This window comes from Sciurus carolinensis, chromosome X (genome assembly GCF_902686445.1).
Source record: "Sciurus carolinensis chromosome X, mSciCar1.2, whole genome shotgun sequence".
Lineage (NCBI taxonomy): Eukaryota > Metazoa > Chordata > Mammalia > Rodentia > Sciuridae > Sciurus > Sciurus carolinensis.
The window spans coordinates 38,712,470-38,734,976 of record NC_062232.1 but is presented as its reverse complement, the minus strand read 5'-3'; the positions used below and the strand labels follow the sequence as shown (position 1 = coordinate 38,734,976).

Below are 22,507 nucleotides of genomic sequence, written 5' to 3'. Positions count from 1 at the left end.
CAATTTGGAGAGAATTGACATCTTTACTAAGTTTGGTCTTCCATCCATGAACGTGGGATGTGTCTCTATTCATTTTAGGTCTTTGATTTCTTTCATTTCAGCATATAGATCCTGAACATGTTTTGTTACATTTATATCTAAATATTTCCTTTCTTTTCTGCTATGGTAAATGATTTATTTAAAAAATTTTCATCTCCAGTTGCACATTGTTTGTATATAGAAATATATTTGCCTTTCATCTGCCAGTCTTGTGTCCTGTCATCTTGCTAAACTCACTTATTTGGTTCTAGGATTTTATAGTTTCTTTGGAATCTTCTTTTTTCATTTTTGCAGCATGATTCTCCTAGAGATGGGGTTTTAATAATCCATATGAACTTATTATTCACAATTTTTTTTTGAAGAATGACAGGGAAAATGGTCTTCTCTGTTGTTAGGAGTGACAACAGAGCCCAATTATGCAGAGTTTCTTTTAATAATGGAGCTCTCAGAATGTGCATACTTTACAGAGGCAGGGTCGGCAGCCACTGTCACCCTTTCTAGGTAACAGAAGAGGAAATTCATACATTCCTCCATCTGTCTGTACAGTCATTCAGTGTTTACTGAGCTCCTATTATACACTAAGATGGTTAAGTGCAGGATAAAAATGCTAAGATGCAGGCCTTTAGTCTCCCAAAGCTTGCAGTTAGTTGAAATGACAGCAGGAAATTTCTACAGCGTGTGAGAAACTCAGGAGGGGAAATTCTCCCCTCCTTTCCATCAGGCAGAAGGTTGTCTTGGTCTCCTTACTTTCTTAGGGGTTGCTCACCTCATTACTGGCACTGACAGATTATGGAACCCAGAGCCTTGTCCCCAGTGGGTGGGTGTCCATTCCTTCTCTTTGGGGCCTGAGGAAATAATGAGAGGAGAGGGGACTCTTACTCCTTGGAATCTTCTAAGTATACAATATGTCATCTAAGGATAGGAGAAATTTTCAAATATCCCTTGAGAGTTCTATTTTCCTTTCTTTTTGTTTTCTGTTTTTTGTTCTGTTTTGCCAGTATTTCATTGAAATTTATATGTCATGATTGTGGCTCTATGTTTATGCCTTGTGTTTCCCTTTTTCTGCCCTATGCACTCATTATGAATTCCAGTAAAACATTGAATATGAGTGGTAATAGTGGATTTTCTTGCCTTTTTCCTGATTGTGGTGAAGAGAATTCAGTCTCCCACCTTAAGAATGATGCTAACTATGCTCTTTATCTGCCCTATTTTGCTGAAAGTTATCATGAATGGATGTTGCATTTTGTCAAATGCTTTTCTGCATCAATGAATATATCATCGTGTGATTTTTCTTCTTTAGACAGTTAATATGGTGGATTGCATTGATTGGCTGATGTTGAATCACCCTTGCAATCCTAGGATAAACACCACCTGGTTAGTGGGTATATTTCTCTTTACACACTGTTTGATTTAATTTGTAAATATTTTATTGAGGATCTTTATGTCTGAGTTCATGGGAGAGGTCTGTAGCTTTTTTTTCTTCAACTGTCTGTATGATTTTCATATCAGCATAATATTTATGTCATAAAATGGAAGTGTTTGCTTCTCTTATACTGTATAGAATTGATTGTGTCATAATGATTAATTTCTTCACCCTGGAAACTACTTTTACTGTATATCTTATTGTTTTTGAGTGTCCTAAATTGTTTATTAGGTATGAATTTTACAAACATCACACTTATATTAGCGGTAATGGTGGAGCTGGAGAGTATTGCGCCTTCTCCAAGCTGCACAGGGAGAACCACCAATAGAGTGTTGGAACTTGTGGCCTTTTCTAAGGCCACGACTCTCACGGCCTGCAGATGTTAGGCCACGCATCTCCCTGTGCTTGTGGACTGGTTTGGGGATCCCTTGGGTGTCAGGATTCTTCTGATAGCTTTATGGAATGGATCAATGAGGATAACCTCAAAGAATTTGTACGTGGAATCTTCGCCAACCCAGTAAGAATTCAGGACTCTCAGAGCCCCACAGTGCATCCAGCTCGCTCCTCAGCAACAGACTGAAGGCTTCAAGCAAACTTTAGCTGGTTAACACCATGATGGACAGGCTTGCCATACGTCACACCCTTAGGAACTGGGCATTTGAGGCGCACACGAATCCTGTATATGACATAACCTTGCTTGGCCTTGTGTCCCAGTCTGCGTGCTTTGTCCAGCCGGGTGGGGCGGGGAGCCCTGTGGAGCGCAGAGCGCTGGCGGTACTGCCAGCAGCGGACTCTCAGAAGAAAGCGCATCACATCCGACTGCTTCTTCCTCCACAGCTCCTGGTTGTACTTGTACGCACCCATCTTGGCTCACCTGATGGCTGCAGTCAGACGGAAAGCTGTATATCTTATTTTGGGTTGATAGTTCTATGAGTATGTCAAAATGTTTTGCACTTTTTAATGATCCATTTGGTTTCTGATGAGAAATTCATAGTCATTCAAATTGTTATTACCTTATATATGAAATGTCATTTTTATCTTTCTGCTTTAAGGATAATTGTTAGCTTTCTTTTTATTTATTTTTTATTTTTACAGACTGCATTTGATTCATCTTTTCATTTCTATGGTTGTGCATGATGTAGATTCATATCATTCGTGTAATTAATAAATGAGCCGAGGAATTGGACAGACACTTTACAGAAGAAGATATACAGGCGATTAACAAATATATAAAAAAGTGTTCAATATCTCTAGTAATTAGAGAAATGAAAATTAAAACGACTCTAAGATTTCATCTTACTCCAATTAGAATGGCTATTATCAAGAACATAAGCAATAATAGATGTTGGCGAGGATGTGGGGGAAAAAGGCACACTTTTACATTGCTAGCGGAGTTGCAAATTTGTTAGTTTTTCTTTTCAGCAGTTTGAATATGCTATATTTGGGCATTGATTCTTTGGATTTTTTCCTGTTTGGGGTTTGCCAACATTCTTGATTCTGCAGCTTTATGTCTTTTGCTAAATTTGGAATGTTTTCGGTTATTATATCTTCACATACGTTTTGCACCATGTTTTTCCTTCTCCTTCAGACTCCAAATACAAAAAATGTTAGTTATTTTGTTATTATCCTACAGGTTCTTGAGGCTCTGTTGATTTATTTCTCAATTTTCCTCTCTATTGCTCAGACTGGATAACTCATATTGATCCATCCTCAAATTTACTGGCTCATTCACTCCATTCTTCTTTTTTTCCTCACATTTTTTATTGGTGCATTACAGTTGTACAAAATTATAGGATTTGTTGTTACATATTCATTCATGTACACAATCTAACAATATAATTTGACTCCCCAGACCTCCCCCATCCCTGCCCTCCTCTCACTCCCCGATCCCGTTCTTTTATTCTACTGATCTCACTTTGATTTTCATGAGATCCACCCCTACACTTTTTCTTTTTCTTCTCTAGCTTCCTTTCGTGTGAAAGAAAACATAGTACCCATGGCCTTATGAATTTGGTTTATTCCACTTAACCTAATGGTCTCTAGTTTCATGAGTTTTCCTGCAAATGGCACAATCTCATTCTTTTTATGGCTGAATAAGACCCACTGTGTATATGTACCACATTTTCTGTATCCATTCATCCATTGATGGACAACTAGACTGTTCCCATAGTTTGACTATTGTGCAGCTATAAACATTCGTATGCATGTGTCATTACAGTATGATGATGAATAGTACAATATTAATAGTATAATAGTGTAGTATGATTGATCCTTTAGGATAAATACCAAGGAGTGCTTCATTTCCATTCTTCTATTGTGCCATGTAAAAATTTTAGTTTTAATTGAATTTCAGTTTGAATTTTGTTGAAAATTTAAAAATTCAGTTATTACGGTTTTCTGTTTTAAAATATAAATTTGGTCTTCTTTTATCGCTTCTTCTTTGCTGATACTTTTAATCTTCATATTCATTTAAAGATTTTTTTGTCTTTACTTGTGGGGCATTTTGTTTTGTTTGTTTGTTTTTGGTACTGAGGATTTAACCCAGGGATGCTTAAACACTGAGCCACATTCCCAGCCCATTTTTATTCTTTTTATTTTGAGACAGGGTCTAGCTAAGCTGCTTAAGACCTCACTAAGTTGCTGAGGCTGACTTTGAACTTGCAATCCTCCTGCCTCAGCCTCCCAAGCTGCTGGGATTACAGGTTGTTGGAGCATTTTTATTTTTTTTTATATTTTTTAGATGTTGATAGACCTTTATTTTTATTTACTTATTTATATGCAGTGCTGAGAATTGAAGTCATGCTAGGCATGCGTTCTACTACTAAGCCACAACCCCATTCCTGTTGGAGCATTTTTATAATAGCTGCTTTAATTTTTTTTCAGGTAATTCCAACATTTGTGTTGTCTCAGCATCAGTGTCTATGAATTGCCTTTTCCCACCCAAGTTTAGATTTTTAAGTTCTTCAGGTGAATAATTTGAAATTTTATCCTGGATATTTTGTGTATTCATGAGAACTTGTAGTCTCTAGAGGAATATTTGTATTTTTGTTATAGTCTATCAACATGATTGGGTTTAGATCACAAGTTCTGATCTCCCTTTTATGGATATCACTTCAAAGTCAAATCAGCTTTCAAAACTTTTGCAGTGCTCTTTAGATCTATCCTATACGTGTTTTATCCAGTACCTAGTCTAGGACTTGGGTAGCGATATGTTTTTTAGTTCAGTTATCACAATCTTTGGCATTATTTTTAGGATCAGATCCATGAGGAAGGTCAAGGCAAACCTAGAAGTTTGCAAACATGTTTATGGACTTGTTTTCTTGAGTTTCTCCCTCTCCACAGTCTCTCTGGTACTTTGTGATTTCTAGGAGTTCCCCTCTTGATCTATTAGCAAGAATTTGGGGATTTTATTTACTCTTCTTTGCCACGTACTTACTGCAACTTTGCCCATATTTTGTGCCAGGTAGCAGAAAGACAGAGAGAGAAAAAAAATATCATTGAGGGTTGGCCCCCATTGTCTTGGTGATTCAGGACACCGGGATCTTTTGACTTGATGATGATGGAAATGAATCCTAGTCAGGTGAGTAAGTAGGCAGGCAAGACTTTTAATTGGGGCTTCCATTTAAGAAGGGAGAAACAGCTCTGACAAGAAGATGTCTGGCTGGCTCTGACCAAAGAAGGGAGCTTGTTTATTGATTAGTTGCATGTGTGGGAATGCTAATTGTCTTTAGGTGTACTCAGTTCAAGCATTTTGCCCTGGACCAGAGATAAGTTACTGCAGCTGTTCAAGAGAATATATACAGGGCACCCTGACCTCATCAATGCACAGTTGACGGTGGTTGAGGGTAGTGAATGCCAAGCCTTCTGGGATCTGCTGTCAGGCCATGAGCCAAAGCCAATAAGTGCATCTGCCCTTGGCCCCTATGGCAGTCACTGTCATTAGGATCACAGCCACTCCAAAAAGTTTCCCCTCTTTTTGTCATTTTGAAGGCTTGTGGACACTGTGTCCTCCATTGTCACTGACTCAGCTGCCACGTAGCACTGCTTATTGGTTAAGTCTTAAGAGAATTAAGAATAAAAAAGGAAAAAATGGCTCTTCTCAGAGTTTCTCTGAATATTAGGTGACTTATTTCCTGTTCTTCCTGAAACCCTCTCTGTCCATGTCAATGTCTTCTTCTGGGTTTCAGGTTGCCTTGGGTCCAGTTCAGTGTAGACTGGAAGAAAAAATTGTAAACTCACCACCAGTTAAGTTCTACTTCAAATTCTGGTGTTCTTCATAAGTTACCTAGCACAGTTACTTTTCAAATTCTATAAAGAGCTGCTCTAGGCAGTCTCTTAAGGATTTTTTCTCTCTTTCTTTCTTTTTGAGATGGGGGTCTCACTATGTTGCCCAGGCTGGTCTTGAACCCCTGGGCTCAAGCAATCCTCCTGTCTCAGCCTCCCAAGTAGCTGGGACTACTGGCACACAACTGACATGCCTAGCTTTGTTTAGGTTTTATAGCTGCATTCATTGGGAGAGGATGGGTTGAGTAAGATTATTGTGTTAACTGGAATCAGAAATCTCTGTATTATATAAGTTATTTTGCATATAGATGTATAGATAATGGAGTGTTTGGTATATATTATGAAAAGTCAGGTAGGGATTTTCATGTTCTACCTGACTTGACTACTTTTTATAATAATTACTCTTTTGATTATCTACTGCTGTGGAAGAAGTCACCTTCAAACTCACCCTAACTACAAATGATATCAATCATTATCTCACAGGTTCAGGTGCTGGACTAGGCTCAGCTAGATGATTCTTTGGTTCTTTCTTTTTTTTGGCACTGGGTAATTGGATCACAGGCACTTTAACACTGAGCCACATCTGCAGCCTTTTTTATTTTTAATTTGAGATAAGTTGCTAAATTGCTAAGGCTGGCCTCAACTTGAATCCTCCTGTCTCAACCTCCAGAGTCACTGACATTACAGGCACATGCCGCCATGCCCAGCAGCTAGATGGTTCTTGCTTGTGCCTTATATATTTACAGTAAGATTGTGACTGGAAAAAAATAATTTGGAGGTTCAGTAATCACATGTGAGACATTTGGGTTGGAACACTAAAACTTTGGGCTCCTGTGACATCTGCCTCTATTGGTGGATGGACTCTCCACATGGTTTCTCTAGTGTGGCAGCTTCAAGGTAACTAGATTTCTTACACTGAAGCCCAAGGTTCCAGAGTAAGTGGAGAGTGTTTGGGTGGAGACTGAGAGTGGCACACACATAGGAGCTAGACTGTCTTTTCTGACCTCGCCTCACAAATCACATCAATTACTACTTCCTATTCTTTGAGATAGTACCAAAGGTTTATGTAAGTTCAAAGGGAGGGAACATAGATGCCATCTCTTGATGAAGTGTGGTAAGGTTCTAGGATTGGAAATACAGTTGTGGTCCATTTTTGGAAAATACAATCTGCCTCAAGTACAAAGAAATCTGTATTTTTAAGGTAGCTTCTGCATTGCCCTCACTGTCAGCTACAGGGAAAAATCCTGTCCTTGACTTCTGGAAGTTCAAGAGGGCATAATATTCCGATTGATTTGACCAGTTTTCAGCAAAGACAGGTTTTAATAAGTTTCCTGAATTAGATCAAAATCTCCCATTATTGTCTAATTTTTTTCTGTAGCTATCTGGGTTTTTTAGTATTTGCAGTTTCATGGAACCCGCATAGGACTTCTAACCCTATTGGATTTTTTTTTTCTGATAGGGGCTGGGTGACAGTTTGGAGGAGTAGGGAAAGGCACTGACCAAAATAGAGATGAAGAGATTTCCTCGTCATAATGAGGGCACTAGGCACTCTTGGCAGAATGTTCACCTAGAAGAAACCCAGGAAGGCAGCAGTGATCTGAATACCTTCTGTATCTCTCAATGAAACCTCTTAAAAATGCAAACTCTTCTGGGAGAGAAAACAAGGAGAGTTGGTGGCAATTATTTCATAATGATTCAATAAACACTTAGGACCATGGTGCTAGGCATCAGGAATTCAATAATTGACTTCTCTTTCCTTCTTTGACCAGAGAGACAAGATGGATTGAAAATTCTAATTCCTAAAGATTTGTTTCAAAAAGCGTGCTCTCAGGTCAGTTCATAAATCTGCTCGGAGTTGTGCTTTGTCCTAAGATTCAAAGACTCCCTGAGCTATCAGGAAGTCAACATAAACGGGTCATCAGTGTAACCCCCACTCCCATTAGTCCACCAATCCTGCCTAGGGCCACCTGGTACTCATCTATCCGGAATGGTGTGTTCCCTTCTTTCTGGTTCAACTTCTTCCCCAAGGGAGTTAGCTGCAGGTCTATTTTTCCGAGTAATGAAGGAGGTATTTCAATGCCCTCTCCGGATTTCAACCTTCATCAGTCCTCACATTGAGCCAGATCAGAACAGAGGTTTGAATAAAGCTTAGCACATTTTGGGAGTCCTAAGAGATGGAAAGCGATCTGAGAGGAGAGAAAAAAGAGGTGTAGGGGGTAATGTGGACTTCGCGGTTCCTCGGTTCCCTCAGAGCTCCCACTTTACTGGGCCCAGAGCTGCTGCACACTGGCGTGAGATCAAACTCTGCGGTGGCACGAAAGACAGGACTAGAGACCGCGCGGCGAGCAAATCCAAGCTGATGCTCCTGGCTTCTGCCAGGAGCAGGCGACCTCTGCCGTCCCGTTTAGGCAGCGCGGCGGCGAACACCAGACAGTCTGGCCAGGTACGCCAAGACCTGGTCAAGAGCAGACAGGCAAAGGGCCGGCGACCCGCCTGTGGATCCGAAGGCGACAGCCGGCCCCGCCATCAGCTGCCGGGTCGGCGCGAGGCGCGGCTCGGCTCAGCTGGGGGAATGAACAGGTGCGCGGGCGGGGGGCGGTGCTTGGGGATCCTGCGCACTGCGCGCGCCCCTCCCCCGCGCGGCTCCAGGCGCAGCCCCAGCCCCGGGCGCGAGCAGGAGGAGGAGCTGCGGCGGCCACGGCTACTCCCGGCAAGTCCGCGGCGCCGCGGGAACCCGCCGACGGCGCGGGCTGCTGGTACCCCGCGTGGAGGAGGCGCGGGCGGCCCTGGGGCCATGGAGCCTGGTGACGCGGCGCGTCCCGGCCCTGGGCGGGCTGTCCGGGCGCTGCCGCCACGGCTGCTGCTGCTACTACTGTTGCCGCTGCTACTGGGTCGGGGGCTGCGTGCTGGGGGCCGCGGCCTCCTCTTCTGGGGCGGCGGCTGAGGACAGCAGCGCCATGGAGGAGCTAGCCACTGAAAGGATGCAGAGGAGAGCACCGGCAAGACAGCGTGAGCCTGCTCACCTTCATCTTGCTGCTCACCCTCACCATCCTCACCATCTGGCTCTTCAAGCACCGCCGGGGCGCTTCCTGCACGAGACCGGACTGGCCATGATTTATGGTGAGCACCCCTGCCGCACCCACCCACCCCCACATCCCTCCAGTGGCGGGGCTGCTGCGCTCCTCCCAGCGCTGTGCGGTGCTCCCCCTTCACTTGCCAACGTGTTGGTTCTTTCGTGTTTCCCGCTGCGACGGTGTGTGCTCCCAAGGTCAACTGTTTGCATTTTCTGGCTTTTTACCACCCTTAAAAAGAAGTCCACTCCGTTTCGACGTTTCTTCAGTGGGGACCAAGGAAAGTGAAAGGCATAGAGATGGCCCAGTTCCTTTCGCCCTATTCTGTCTCTATTGCGCCCCTCTCCATCACCCCCCTCCCCACCCCAGTTCAGATTACATAGTGTGTGTGCATGAGCCAAAGGTGGTTGACTTTCCTGGAGACCGCACCACGCAGGGGTGGGGACAGGGCTGAGTGTCTCTGCTTGGATATGGGCTGACCGGGCCTCTTAGTTGCCACATCCACGGTCACCCTAGGTAGGCGCCCCACTTATGAGGTTCGTGTTCCCAGGTCTCTTGTTAATAATAAAGTCAGAGCATGAAGTGCTGTTAAAGGTGAGTTTGGTCCATAACCCAGAGTGGTGGCACCACCATGTCAAGCTTCTAGACTGGAGACAAGTCCGGATCCTGCTTTTATGTCCTAGTGGGAAGTTATACCCAGTTACTTGCTTTCCTTGAGTGAAGAGGAGCTTTTGTATTTCTAAAATGGTAACGTGGAACGACTTTGAACATACATTTCCGAGTGTGTGAAGAGGAAAAGTAGTGGTTTTAATTCGGGAGTCTGCCTTTTGTCGTTAAGGATAGGCTGATGCCTCCATGTTACATGCATGATAGTCAGTACAAATCTCCTGTTATTATGTTGGCTAACAACACAGCCATAATCTGAGTCATTCCCTCTTCCTCTGTATCCCCTCTCATTCCCCCATGACTCCAAAACTAGAGCCACGTATTCTTTTTGAATTTAATTCAGTGATGTTAAAGCCCCTGTGGGCGTCCTCCAGTGAAACAGACGAACCACTTCATGACGGTTCCCAAGAAGGAACGTTTTACTTCATCACTTTTACTGGAAGGATTTCTTCACTCAGTTTCCATCCAGTATTTCCTGATAGTGAGTGGAAAGCAGACACCTTAATCTTTAATGTGCAATTACCTTGGCCCTGGGCCTTGCTTCTCCTGGTTCTTGGTTAGTTACTGACAGTCAGGGCTCATGACCTTTTCAGACAAATTTTGTTGAGAGACAAGTGCTTTCAGGAGCCCTCCAGCTTAGAAGAAGTAATGGCTTAAGCAGATCTTGAATCAAAATTGACCATATCTAAAATGAAGTTGGTTATTGTACATCATAGGTTTCAGGACAGACTTTGGCCTCCATACCTGGCTGTTCTTGAGCCCCGTGCTTTGGGACACAAATGGACTGATGCCAGGGTGGCGGGTAAGCCCAAAAATTCCTGAGTAGGGAATTAAAGCATGTGGTCATTTCAGGTGATTGACTGAGAGCATGTTGCAAATGAAGACTATGTTTATATGTGTGTAGATAGCCATGAAAATATTTTTATTTTATAGGCCCCAGACTGAGCTCCTTAAAGGACAATGAGCAATAGGAAGTAGATTTGACAGGCTCATAAATACATGTGCTCAAGTGATGGGAAATAAGTGAAGATTTAAAAATATATTTTCTGAGGAGTTTTCCATGTTCTGAGGCATTCAGTCACTTTTATGTTGGGCTAAAGGCAACGGTGGAATTTCCTTTGTTGATATATACTGTTTTGTGGTGTGGGGATTGAGCCCACGGCCTCATGTATGCAAGGCAAGTGTTCTACCACTGAGCTGATGCCCCCAGCCCTGCTGATATGTAATCTTTAAACTCACCTCAACGTTTTAGTCATTGGAGATGTGTGCCTCTGTGTGTGTGTGTGTGTGTGTGTGTGTGTGTGTGTGTATACATGTATGGACAACATGTTCCAAACATGACTTAATGATGATTATTCAGAAAAGGCAGCATCATCTCATAGCATTCCTGTGTTATTTTGTTATATGTCTTCAGTTCTTGGTGTACTTTTAAATGTATCAAGAAATTTATTTTGTCAGTGTGTAACATCTGAGAATATATCAAATATTGCTATTTTGATTTGCATTGTTTGTAATCGTGAGAAACATTTCTCTTTTTTCTCAGGGATGTTTGGTCTTCTGTTTCAGCCCCCCCCATCTGAATTCTAATGTCATCTGATTAGCTAATTATTCATTATATACTGCAGATTATTGGGAAGGGGATTGTTTTTAAAATTCAGTTTGATAAAATCTTTTAAAGATTGTCGTGTTTAAAAAGGTATGCAACATAACATTTTGATATACATGGTGAAGTAATTACTACAATTAAGCCAATCTTTGAACATTTAAGTGAATGCAGTACAGATTTTTCAGGACTTCCCTTTTTAAATAGTAAGAAATCAGATTTTTACTTCTTGATATCAATAGAGGAAGTGAGTAATTTTCCTCTTGGCTCTGAGTAATAAAGGACAGAAAGACCTAAGTAAACATTTGTTAAGTATCCGCTGTGTGCTTGGTACTCGTCTTAATTTCCTGAGGCAAACAATTAAACTTTTAAATGTTGGTAAATTGTTATAAATCAAAGAGTTCACCTATGAATTTTAAAATCCTTTATGTTGAAAAAAATTCAAAGTCTAATTTCTTCCACCTATTTATATTGAAGTGACACTTCAATTTGAGAGGGGTGTTGTTAATATTTTTAAAAATACATGTAAGTTGGTATAATCATAAACTATTTCTGGAAGGACATGCAATGAACTAGTAATATTAGTTTCCTTGGGAGAGAGGAGCTAGCTGGCCATGAGATAGAGTGGGAGGGAGATGTCACTGTATACCCTTATGCTTTTTGATTTTTGAACCATGAAAGTGGATCACCTGATAGCGTGTCCATGTCTCCATTCTGTGTCCCTTGTGATGGTTTTTTAAGGTGTTCCTCAAATCACTCAATTTCATACCCACTTCCCCTGTTTAAATCACATGTTATCATTTTTATGGCCTTTAAGTTGCTGACTACCCATGGAACTTCTGTGGCCCTGTGCCTGAGAGGGAGACAAAACAGGGCAAGAGTTTTTCTCTCCTCCTTGTATCCCGTGGTCCCCAGGGAAGAGTTGATGTTACCCCAGGGGAGGTGTACCCAAATGGACCCCTAGTAAGTGCTTGCTTGGATGCAAAGGAGGTGAGAATAGGAGACATGTCGTGAAAGCTTAGCATTTAAACAGAAAGGAACTTCCCCAGTCAGCAAGGGACAATTCTAAGCTCTGCTTCCTGACCATAGGTGGAGGCAGCTACAAGAAAAGGGTCCCTCCAGTGAGGTCGAAAGCAGCCCTCAGACCCTGCCATGCCAGCTGCAGGCAGCAGAGCAAGGCACTAGTCCGCCACCAGTCTAACCTGTTTTGTCAGGCCAGGGAGCTCCAAGCTGGCTTTGTATGTGATTGAAGTGCCATCCTATAGTTACTAGGCCCCGCATGTCTGCACAGCAGAAATAGCAAGTGTTTGAGCAAGTGTTTGAGGGAGGGGTGGCATAAACAGGCTCTGTCAGTCAATTGTGGTTCTCTTACGTGTATGATGGTTCTACTTCCCCTATGATTTTTTTTTAATTGTGATAACTAATACGGGTCCAAAATATCCACACGAGCCCACCACCTGCTTCACTTCCCTTTCCTCCACGCCTATCAATTTTCTAAGGGATTGTTCCTCAGCTCCTCTGAGTTCTATGGATCCTGGGCTCATTGTTGCTCTGTTGCTGGGTTGGAGCTGGTTTGCTAAGGAATCTGAGAGTGGGTCATAGGGAAAGTCTCAGAGGGGGGAATATGACTCTTTGAAATAACAAGAAATTAACATTTGAGCCTGTGAATAAACATTTTAGAATCACCCTTTTCCTGGTTATTCAGAATCCCCCTCTTTTTAAGGAGATCCTCACTTTGGCCCCCATTTGGGGCAGCTATGTATGGTCTTTCTTTGGTATCGTTAAACTCTGAGTTCAAATGCTAGTTTTTGTTGTTCTTTATAAAGCCTGAACCTTGTTCCTCACTGGGAAAATGGACATAATGTTCCTCAACATCAAAGGATTGCTGAAGTAGTTTGAGATCTTTTAAAGGGTCAAGGGTAGGACTGGAAACTTAAGCACTTGGTAAATATTAGTTCCCATTCTCACTTTTGACTTTGTGATTCTTTGGCAGGCTATGCTACTGAGGTTGTTTCATTAGAGGCCCACTGTGATTTAAAATGCATTCAGGACACAGGGAGTAAGGAGGAATGGTGTATTTTGGGTGGCCTATTTGTTAACACCTAGAAAAGAATCTACCAATATACCACCCTCCCCTTTTATCTAGCAGTTTTCAAGATTTGCACTTTATCCTCAGAAATACTTGCAATAGTATATTGTATTATATAGACGGTTATTTTAGTCAGCTTTTTTCACTGGTGTGACCAAAAGAGCTGACAAGAAAATTTTAATGGAGGAAAAGTTTATTTGGGGCTCATGGTTTCAGAGGTCTCAGTTCATAGATGGCCCACTCTGTTGACTCTGTGTAATAGGTGAGACAGATATCAGGGTTATGGCTAGAGGCATGATGGAGGAAGGCAGCTCAGGACATGACAATCAGAAAGCAGAGAGAGAACACTTCCCTCACCACAGACAAAATATACATCCTAAAGGCATGCCTCTAGTAACCACTTCCTCCAGCCACACCTGCCGCCTATAGTTAACACCCAGTTAATCCATAAAAGGAATTAATGTGCTGATTAGGGTTAAGGCTCTTATAACCAATCATTTCCCCTCTAAACTTTCTGGCATTGTCTTGCACATGAAGTTTTGGGGGATACCTCATAATCTAAATCATAATAACAGCAATATTAGTTTTAGTAGTAAAAGTTGGAGAAAACCAGGAAAGGACTGGTTAAATTGCAGCCACATTCACAATAAGGAATACCATGCAACTGATAAAAGAGGTATTTGAGATGTTCTTTTAAGGCAGCGTCCATATAATAGTGTTATGGAGAAAATAAGTGATCGAACATTATATATAATATTATCCTCTTTGTTTTTCTGATAAATTATATACTATATGAACATAAACAAGGATGGTTCTCCTTTAGGAATGGAGCCAAGTTGTTGGACGAGAGAGTGGGGAGATCCTTTTTTCTTTTATGTTCTTCTGAGTGGCCTGAAATTTAACATAATACATTACTTTTGCACTTTTTGTTAAAAAAACTGTGGTTCTGGGAATTGAATACAGGGTCTCTGGCATATGCTAAGCAAGGGCTTTACCACTGAGCACATCCCTAACCATTAATTTTGCAATTATATGTTTTAAAATAAAGTAACTTATGCAGCAAAGATGCATTAGAAATATGAGTTATGTGTTTGGGCAGCATCCTCTTGAATAGTATAGTATTCTTTTAAAAATCTCTGGGCATAAAGAATATTTTTACTTTTTGAAAGTTATAAATGGAAGTGAGATATTTGTATCATAAAATAAGAAAGAAATGACATTTTGTGAAAGCATTTGTTAGCACTTATAATAAATGAGGTGGGGTATTGGGGCTTGAACTCAGGGGCACTTTACAAATGAGCTACATCCCCAGTCATATTTATTTATTTATTTATTTATTTATTTTGAGACAGGTTCTTGCCAAGTTGCTTAGGGTCTTGCTAAATTGCTGAGGCTGGCCTTGAACTTGGGATGCTTCTGTATCAACCTCCTGAGTCACTGGGATTAGGGGCTACCATGCCCAACTAGAAATTTTAAAAGTTAACCTTTTTGGAATTTATAATTAGAAAAATCACCATTTTGCACCCTTCCCAGTGATAACTGATTTAGGCAGGGGTTTTCAAGGAATTTCAGAGTTATAGGTGAAAATTGATTGGGGAACACATTACTTGCATGGTGCTGAGTATCACCCCACAGATTATTTGCCCACAGCAAAGAGGTCTGGTAGTTACCATCTTATAACCAAATCATCAAATTTATCCTTGCTCATCATGGGACTATCTGGTATTATGTGTCCCATGATACAATGCAATAAGAAGCGTACAGCTTCACCTGTGTATTATTGTTTCCCTGAATGTTTAATCTGAATCTAATCAAGGATTTAGACACATTTTTGAGTTTACAGGAAATACAGGAGATAATAAATTATAGGAAAATGAGAAAACAATCATACAAATCCAGAATATGGGACAATTTTTGAATCCTGCTCTCTTCAAAAAGTCAGTGTCAAGGGAATTAGGCAGGGTGAGTGTTCTAGATAAAGAGAGACCAAGGAGACATAACTAAATGTAGCACAGGAAACTTGATTGGTTCCTGGTCCATGAAAATGAACTGAATAAAAGTGTTTTGGGGACAGGCTATTTGAATGCAGACTGAAGTATTAGATGATACAGTATTAGGGAATTATTATTTTAATTAGCATAATTCAGGTAATGTAGGAGAACATATTCTTTCTTTGGAGATGTAGACTAAATTACTTAGTGGTGTGAAGTATATGAGTCCTTATGTATGCAACTTTCTGAAAGTTACCCAGAGCATATATCCATATATGAGGAAACAAATATGATACATAGTAGGAATTATTAAATCTATGTGGTGGGTGAAAGGGTGTGCATTACATTCTTGTTTCAACTATTCTGCATGTTTGAAATTTCTTATTAAAATAGATTGGGAAAGAAGTTAGTCTCCTGTTAACCTGTTAGCCTCCAGGTGAGGCTGTACACTTGTGTTACTTTCATTAAATCTTTTTGACTTAGTAACACTGTTTGACAAGTCGGCACTGGCACACACCTGTAATCCCAGCAAGGCAGGAGGTCGAGACAGGAGGATACCAAATTCAAGGCCAGCCTCAGTAACTTAGTGAAGTCCTAACCAATTTAGGGAGACCCTTTCTCAAAATAAAAAGGGCTGGGGATGTGGCTCAGTAGTAAAGCACCCCTGGGTTAAATCCTTAGAAACAAACACAAATTAACTTTGTTTGACTTAGTTTACATGAGATGGTGCTATTCTTAACTGACCTGAGAATACGTAACTTTTTTTTTTTTTTTGCGGTGCTGGGGATTGAACCCAGGGCTTTGCGCTTTCAAGGCAAAACACTCTACCAAATGAGCTGCATTCCCAGCCCTAAGTAACTCTTTTTAATTTTATTTTTTGTATTATTTTCAAGTTTCATGTGTTGTTTTAAAGAATCACTTTGCTTTGTTGACAAGAGAATATATGTTTGGAGACTTCTCTTTAGTTAAAGCATGCCACTTGGCTTTTAATCAGTGCAGATGGTTGTGTTAGGGTAATGCTAGTTGTTAAAACAAATCAACCCCAGGTTCAGTGATCTAACATAAGAGAAATTCATTTTCATTCCTGTAATGGGCCATTGCAAGGGACCAGAAAGTGCTTTGCACATTGTGATTAGAGCCTTAGGGCTTTGGAAACCTCCCCTTCCAGATGATGAATGATGAAAGGAAAAGAAGATCATGTGGGAAAGGGACATGTGCTAAGTGTGGAAATGTTACATGTTACTTCGTCTACTTCTTTGGACAGAATTTAGTCACAAGGCCACCTCTAACTGGAAGGGAGCCAGGAAAATGTAGTGTACCTTGAGGAAAAGGAACAGGTTTGGAAAGCAGCCAGCCACTGTTGTAGTATTTGATGAGTACTTTGTCATACCTAATCCGGAAAAGAGAAGTAGGTACTAGCATTTGTGGGCAGTTTGTTTTTTTGTGTTGTTTGCTGATAAACTAAATTCTGTATTTTAAATAATTCAGTTGGAACAGAGTATTGTCTTTGAGTTTATGAAATTGTTTCCGTGGTCTATTTATTAATGCTACTCGAAGTAGTCCCAAGATCAACAGCACCAAGTTCATTTGGGAGCTTGTTCATAATGGCAAATCTTGCCCCCAACTTACCCAGACATTCTGGGTAGGGTCCAGAAATTTGTGTTTTAACATGTTGCCAGGGTTTTTGTTTGTTTCCATTCTGAAGTCACAGACTTACTGGTATAGAATAATTTTTTTAAAATAGACTTTAGTTTTTAGGGCAGTATTATGTTCTCAGCAAAATCGAGCAGACAGTACAGAGATTCCCCATATATTCCTTGCTGCCAAATGTGCATGACATCCCCCATCATTCCCCACCAGAATGTCATATTTGTTATGATAGATGAACCTACATTGACACAGCATTATTACCAAAACCTGTAGTTTACATAAGGGTTCATTCTTAGTGTTATACATTCTATAGGTTGGATAAAAATATAATGACGTACCACAATTAATGCGTCATAGGGAGTAGTTTCATCCCTAAAAATCCTCTGTGCTCTTCCTGTAAATTTATACTTCCCTCCCCATCCCTCTACCACCTGGTCACTACTGATCTTTTTACTGTCTTCATAGTTTTGCCTTTTCCAGAATGTTATATACTCAGAATCATACAAAATGTAGCTTTTCCATATTGGATTCTTTCATTTAGCAATATGAATTTAAATTCCTCCATGTCTTCTCATGATTTGATAGCTTATTTCTTTTTAGCACTGAAGAATATTCCATTATCTGGATATATCACATTTTATACTCACCTACTTCCTGAAGGACATCTTGGTTGCTTCCAACTTTTGGCAATTATGAATAAGAATATGTAAACTTTTACTCTTCAAATACATTCACTGTGTTTTTCTTTTGTAACAAAATAATAGTAGAAAATAGTAACTGTTTATTGAGCCTCTGCTATATAGCCAGGCACTGTTTTAAGTATTTGCATACATAGTCACTAAACATTCACTTCAGATGTGTTGAGATTGTAACGTTGGTACTATTTTTGACAGAAGAAGAAATTGAAACCTAGGTTGAGTATCTCCTTTGATCACTGTCACAAATTTGAAATTTGGAAGTGTGGATTTATTAAGGAGATGCATTTGGCCAGGATACTTTAGAACCTGAATCCTGCTCCATTACCTGTTCTAGGAGGTCTCAGGGGAATCTCTGCCCAGAGTATGAAGCAAAGCAAAGAAAGAAACTTTTGGTAGCTGAGGCTTTGGCCCCAAATTTTAGTGCAGAACTGCACAGAGTAAGGTGGCTGATGTTGGAGACTCAATTTTCCTATGCTAGATTGGCCTGAGTGCCCTAAATCCAAGTGGGGAGCACAAAATCTTTCTTTTCAGCCCCAAGATCATTACTCCAGGTGTTACTCCACTGATATGACAGAAGGATACTAGTATTTTAGGGGAACAGATGTTAAGAGAGATGTTCAAAGTGGCTGCGCCAGGCCTTCTCAGGTGGAGTTACTTAAAGGCTCTCTCATCTCAACCACAAAAATGAGATCCTAATTAGAATATATTATACTCCCTGTATATACAATATGTCAAAAGATACTTTACTGCCAAGTATATCTAAAAGAATAATAAAAATTTTTGAAAAGCTTTCTCATTTCTAGAACTCACTATCATGGAGGTGGGGAGGTGGATGGAGCGGGGCCTGTCTCTCATCTATGGCTGTGATAGTTGTAACATATGAGGTTTCTCCTTATGAGCTTTTACAAAATACATTAAATGTAAGCCCTAGGCATCTCTATTTTGTTGCTGCTGTCTCTCCAGCCTCTAGAAACTCTGCTTGACACATTGCACATGCTCTGGAAATATTTGCTCAATGCATTCTCTTCTATCAAAAAATAAGGTGCTATATAATGCTACTTAGCATTATAGGTCTTCCTTGAGGTTCTTGTGCTTCAGAGTCACAGTGATAGTGAAGCTTCTGAAAAGGAAACCTTGATATATGGAAACATCTCCCTGCATTGCAGGGACTGTTTTAAGGAAGGAAAATGAAAAGAGTAGGTAAGTATATGAATATGCATGTTTGCAGAAATTGTATGTTTGATAGGCACATGGTGTTTTCTGTCTATTTTTTTTTCTTTTGGTAAAACATAAAACTTAAACTACCATTTTAACCCCCTTTAACTGTATGGTTCAGTAGGGTTCAAACATTCACAAAGTTGACCATCGCTACTATTTCCAAAATTATTTCATCTTCCCAAATAGAAAACTCTCTATTCTTAAGCAACAAACTCTCCATTCCTCCCTTCCCCCCTGTCACTGATAGCTCCTAATCTACTTATGTCTTAATGAATTTTGCCTATTTTTAGATATTTCATATAAGTGGATTTCTGTAATATTTGTCCTTTTATATCTGGCCTGTTTCATTTAGAATAATATCTCAGAGGCTGCTAGTTGTATAGCAGTGTATTAACTTCCCTCTTTTTCTATGACTGAATAATATTCCATTGCTTATATACACACCACATTCTATTTATTCATCAGTTGATAGACCCTTGGGATATTATAAATTATGCCACCATGGGCATTTACACACAAGTATCTGTTCCACTCCCTGTTTTCAGTCCATCTGAGTATCTACCTAGGAGTGGAGTTGCTGTGTCATGGTAGTTCTGTTTGAATATTTTTTTTTTTTGGCAGTACTGGGAATTGAACTCAGGGTCATTCTCCCACTGAACTACATATCTAGCCCTTTTAATTTTTTTTTTTTTATTTTGAGGCAGGGTCTCACTAAATTGCCGAGAGTCTTGCTAAGTTGCTGGGGACTGGCCTTGAACTTGTGATCCTCCTGCCTCAGCCTCCTGAGTCACTCCCTTCCCCTTGTCACTGATAGCTCCTAATCTACTTTTTGTCTAAGAATTTTGCCTATTTAGATATTCATATAAGTGGATTTCTGTAATATTTAGTCATTTTATATCTGGCCTGTTCATTTAGAATAATATTCTCAGAGGCTGTCTATGTTGTATAGCACGGTATTAACTTCCCTCTTTTCTATGGCTGAATAATATTCCATTGCTTATATACACACCACATTCTATTTATTCATCAGTTGATAGACCCTTGGATATTATAAATTATGCCACCATGGGCATTTACACATGTGCACCACTGCACCTGGCTGTGTTTGATTTACTGAGGAACTGACAGATTGTTTTTTCACAGCAGCTGCACCATTTTGTATTGCCACTGCAGTGCTACAAGGATTCCAGTTCTTCTATATTCTGTCCAACACTTGTTATTTTCCATTAAAAATTATAGACTGGGTTGCAGTGGCACACACCTGTAATCCCAGTGACTTGGCAGGCTGAGGTGGAGGATCTCAAGTTCAAAGCCAGCCTCAGCAACTTAGTGAGGCCCTAAGCAATTTTAGTGAGACCCTGTCTTTAAATAAAAAACAAAAATGGTCCTAGGGTTGGGCTCAGTGGCAGAGCACTTGCCTAGCACGCGTGAGGCACTGGGTTCCATCCTCAGCAACACATAAAAATAGATAAAGTAAAGTATTATGTCTGTCTACAACTCCAAACCAAAAAACGCAAAAAGGGCAGGAGGTATATCTCAGTGGCTCAATTCCCAGTACCAAACAAACAAACAAAAACCCAACTATAGCTACCTAGTAGATGTAAAGTAGTATCTCATTGACTAACAATGTTGAGTATCCTTTTGTGTGCTTATCTCATTTGGAGAAAGGTCTGTTAAAGTCTTTGCTCATTTTTAAATTGGTTTAGTTTCTTTGTTTTGTTGTTGTGTTATGTTGAATTGTATTAGTTCTCTCTATATATTTGGAACAGTAATCCTCATCAAATATGTAATTTTCAAGAATTTCCTCCCATTCTATGGATTGCCTTTTCATTGTTGATAGTGTCTTTTAATGCATTAATCCTATCTGCAAGGAAAAACTCATCCTAAAAACTCATTAGGCTACTAACATTTTGCTCTTACGCTTTGCCCCTGTCCCTTATATTATTATGTTAATTTTATATCTTTATAATCATGGCTTCCATTAACATAGATTTATAATTATTGTTTTGCATTTGCTTTTTAATCATATAAGAAAAAAACTTACAAAGCTTAAAAATTTACCTGTTTAAAAAATGTTGTTAGTTGTAGATGGACACAGTGTCTTTATTTTATATTTATGTGGTGCTCTGGATTCGAACCAGTGCCCCACACATGCAAAGCAAGTGCTCTAACACTAAGCTACAATCCCAGCCCATTACCTGTTTTTTTAAGTGTGGTACATGTATACAATGAATATTACCAAGACTAAAGAAGAATGAAATTATGGCATTTGCAGGTAAATGGATGGAACTGGAGACATCATGCTAAGTGACATAAGCCAATCCCAAAAAACCAACGGCTGAATGTTCTGTCTGCTATGGTGCAGCTAACTCCCAATAAGCGAGGTTGAGGCGGGTGGGGTGATGGGGAGGGAACAGTAGAAGTTTATGGGATTAGACAAAGGGGAATGAAGGGAAGGGAGGCGGGATGGATAATAGGAAAGACAGTAAAATGAATTAGGACATAACTTTCCTATGTTCGTATATGAACACATGACCTGTGTAATTCCATATCATGTGCAACCACAAGAATGGGAAGTTATACTCTACATATGTTTGTTATGTTCAAATACATGATGTTCTACTATCGTGAATAACTAAAGGAACAAATAAAAAGTGGTTTGAAAAAAATTTATCTGATTTTTAAAACCTACATTCTTTTTTCTTCATATGACTGAGTTATCCTGTAGTGTTCTTTCATTTATTCTATTGAGAAATCCCTAAATATTTCTTATAGGCTGGTCTAGTAGTAATTGACTCCCTTTGTCTTTTGTTATATGGGGATTTATCTTTAAATTTGTTTTTAGTTCTAGGTAGACACAATACCTTCTTTTATTGTTTATTTTTATGTGGTGCTGAGGATCGACACCAGTGCTTCACATATGCTAGGCAGGCGCTCTACCACTAAACCCACGTCTCCAGCCCCTCTTCTTCATTCTTGAGGGATGGTTTTGCCAGATACAGAATTCCTGGTTGACAGAGTTTTTTGTTTGTTTTTCCTTTTGGAACTTTAAATATGTCATCCCATTTTTCTTCTTTTATTCAAGATTTCTATTGAGAAATCAGTTTTATCATATTGAGGATCCTTTGTATGTAGCAAGTCACTTGTCATTGCTGCTTTTTATTTTTTTAGTGGTTGATGGATCTTTATTTTAGTTATTCATATGTGGTGCTGAGAATCAAACCCAGGGCCTCACAATGCTAGGCAATGCTCTACCACTGAACCACAAACTCCAGCCACTTTTGCTACTTCTAAGATTCCTTCTTTGTCTTCCATCAGTTTGATTATAATGTTTTCCAGTGTGTATCCCTTTCAGTTAACCCTGCTTGAATATTTTTGCATGTGTACATTCATGTATTTCATTAAATTGGTAACTTTTCCAGCCAGTAGGTCTTCACATATCCTTTGTAACCTTTTGTCTTTCTGTTCTTGAGTTTTCATGATGTGGGTGTTGGTTTGCTTGATGTCCCACAGGTCCCTTAGGCTTGTCACTTTTCTACATTCTTTTTTGTTTTCTGCTGCTCAAACTTGATAATTTCAATTGTCCTTTCTTCTAGCTTGCTAGTTCTTTCTGCTGCCTGCTCACATATGCTGGTGAGCCACTCTAGTCCATTTTTCATTTAAGTTACTATACATTTCAACTCCAGAATTCTAATACTGTCTTTATAATTTCTATCTATCAATATCCCATTTTGTTTAGACATTGTTTTCCTGGTTCCTTTATGTTTTTGTCCAT

The 22,507-nt window shown here is 40.0% G+C and overlaps 1 protein-coding gene and 1 pseudogene across 1 annotated transcript in view; one reads left to right on the top strand and one right to left on the bottom strand.

Moving 5' to 3' along the window:
- Positions 1-1,722: 1,722 nt before the first annotated feature.
- On the bottom strand, positions 1,723-2,338 carry LOC124972242 (60S ribosomal protein L15-like; annotated as a pseudogene).
- Positions 2,339-8,409: 6,071 nt separating this feature from the next.
- Positions 8,410-22,507, top strand: part of Slc9a7 (solute carrier family 9 member A7) — a 154,506-nt gene continuing 140,408 nt past the window's right edge. Inside the window, 4 exon segments of the mRNA XM_047535667.1 lie at positions 8,410-8,653; positions 8,655-8,726; positions 8,728-8,825; positions 8,828-8,866. Of these exon segments, the coding sequence (XP_047391623.1) occupies positions 8,541-8,653; positions 8,655-8,726; positions 8,728-8,825; positions 8,828-8,866 (322 nt within the window). The 5' untranslated portion in view covers positions 8,410-8,540.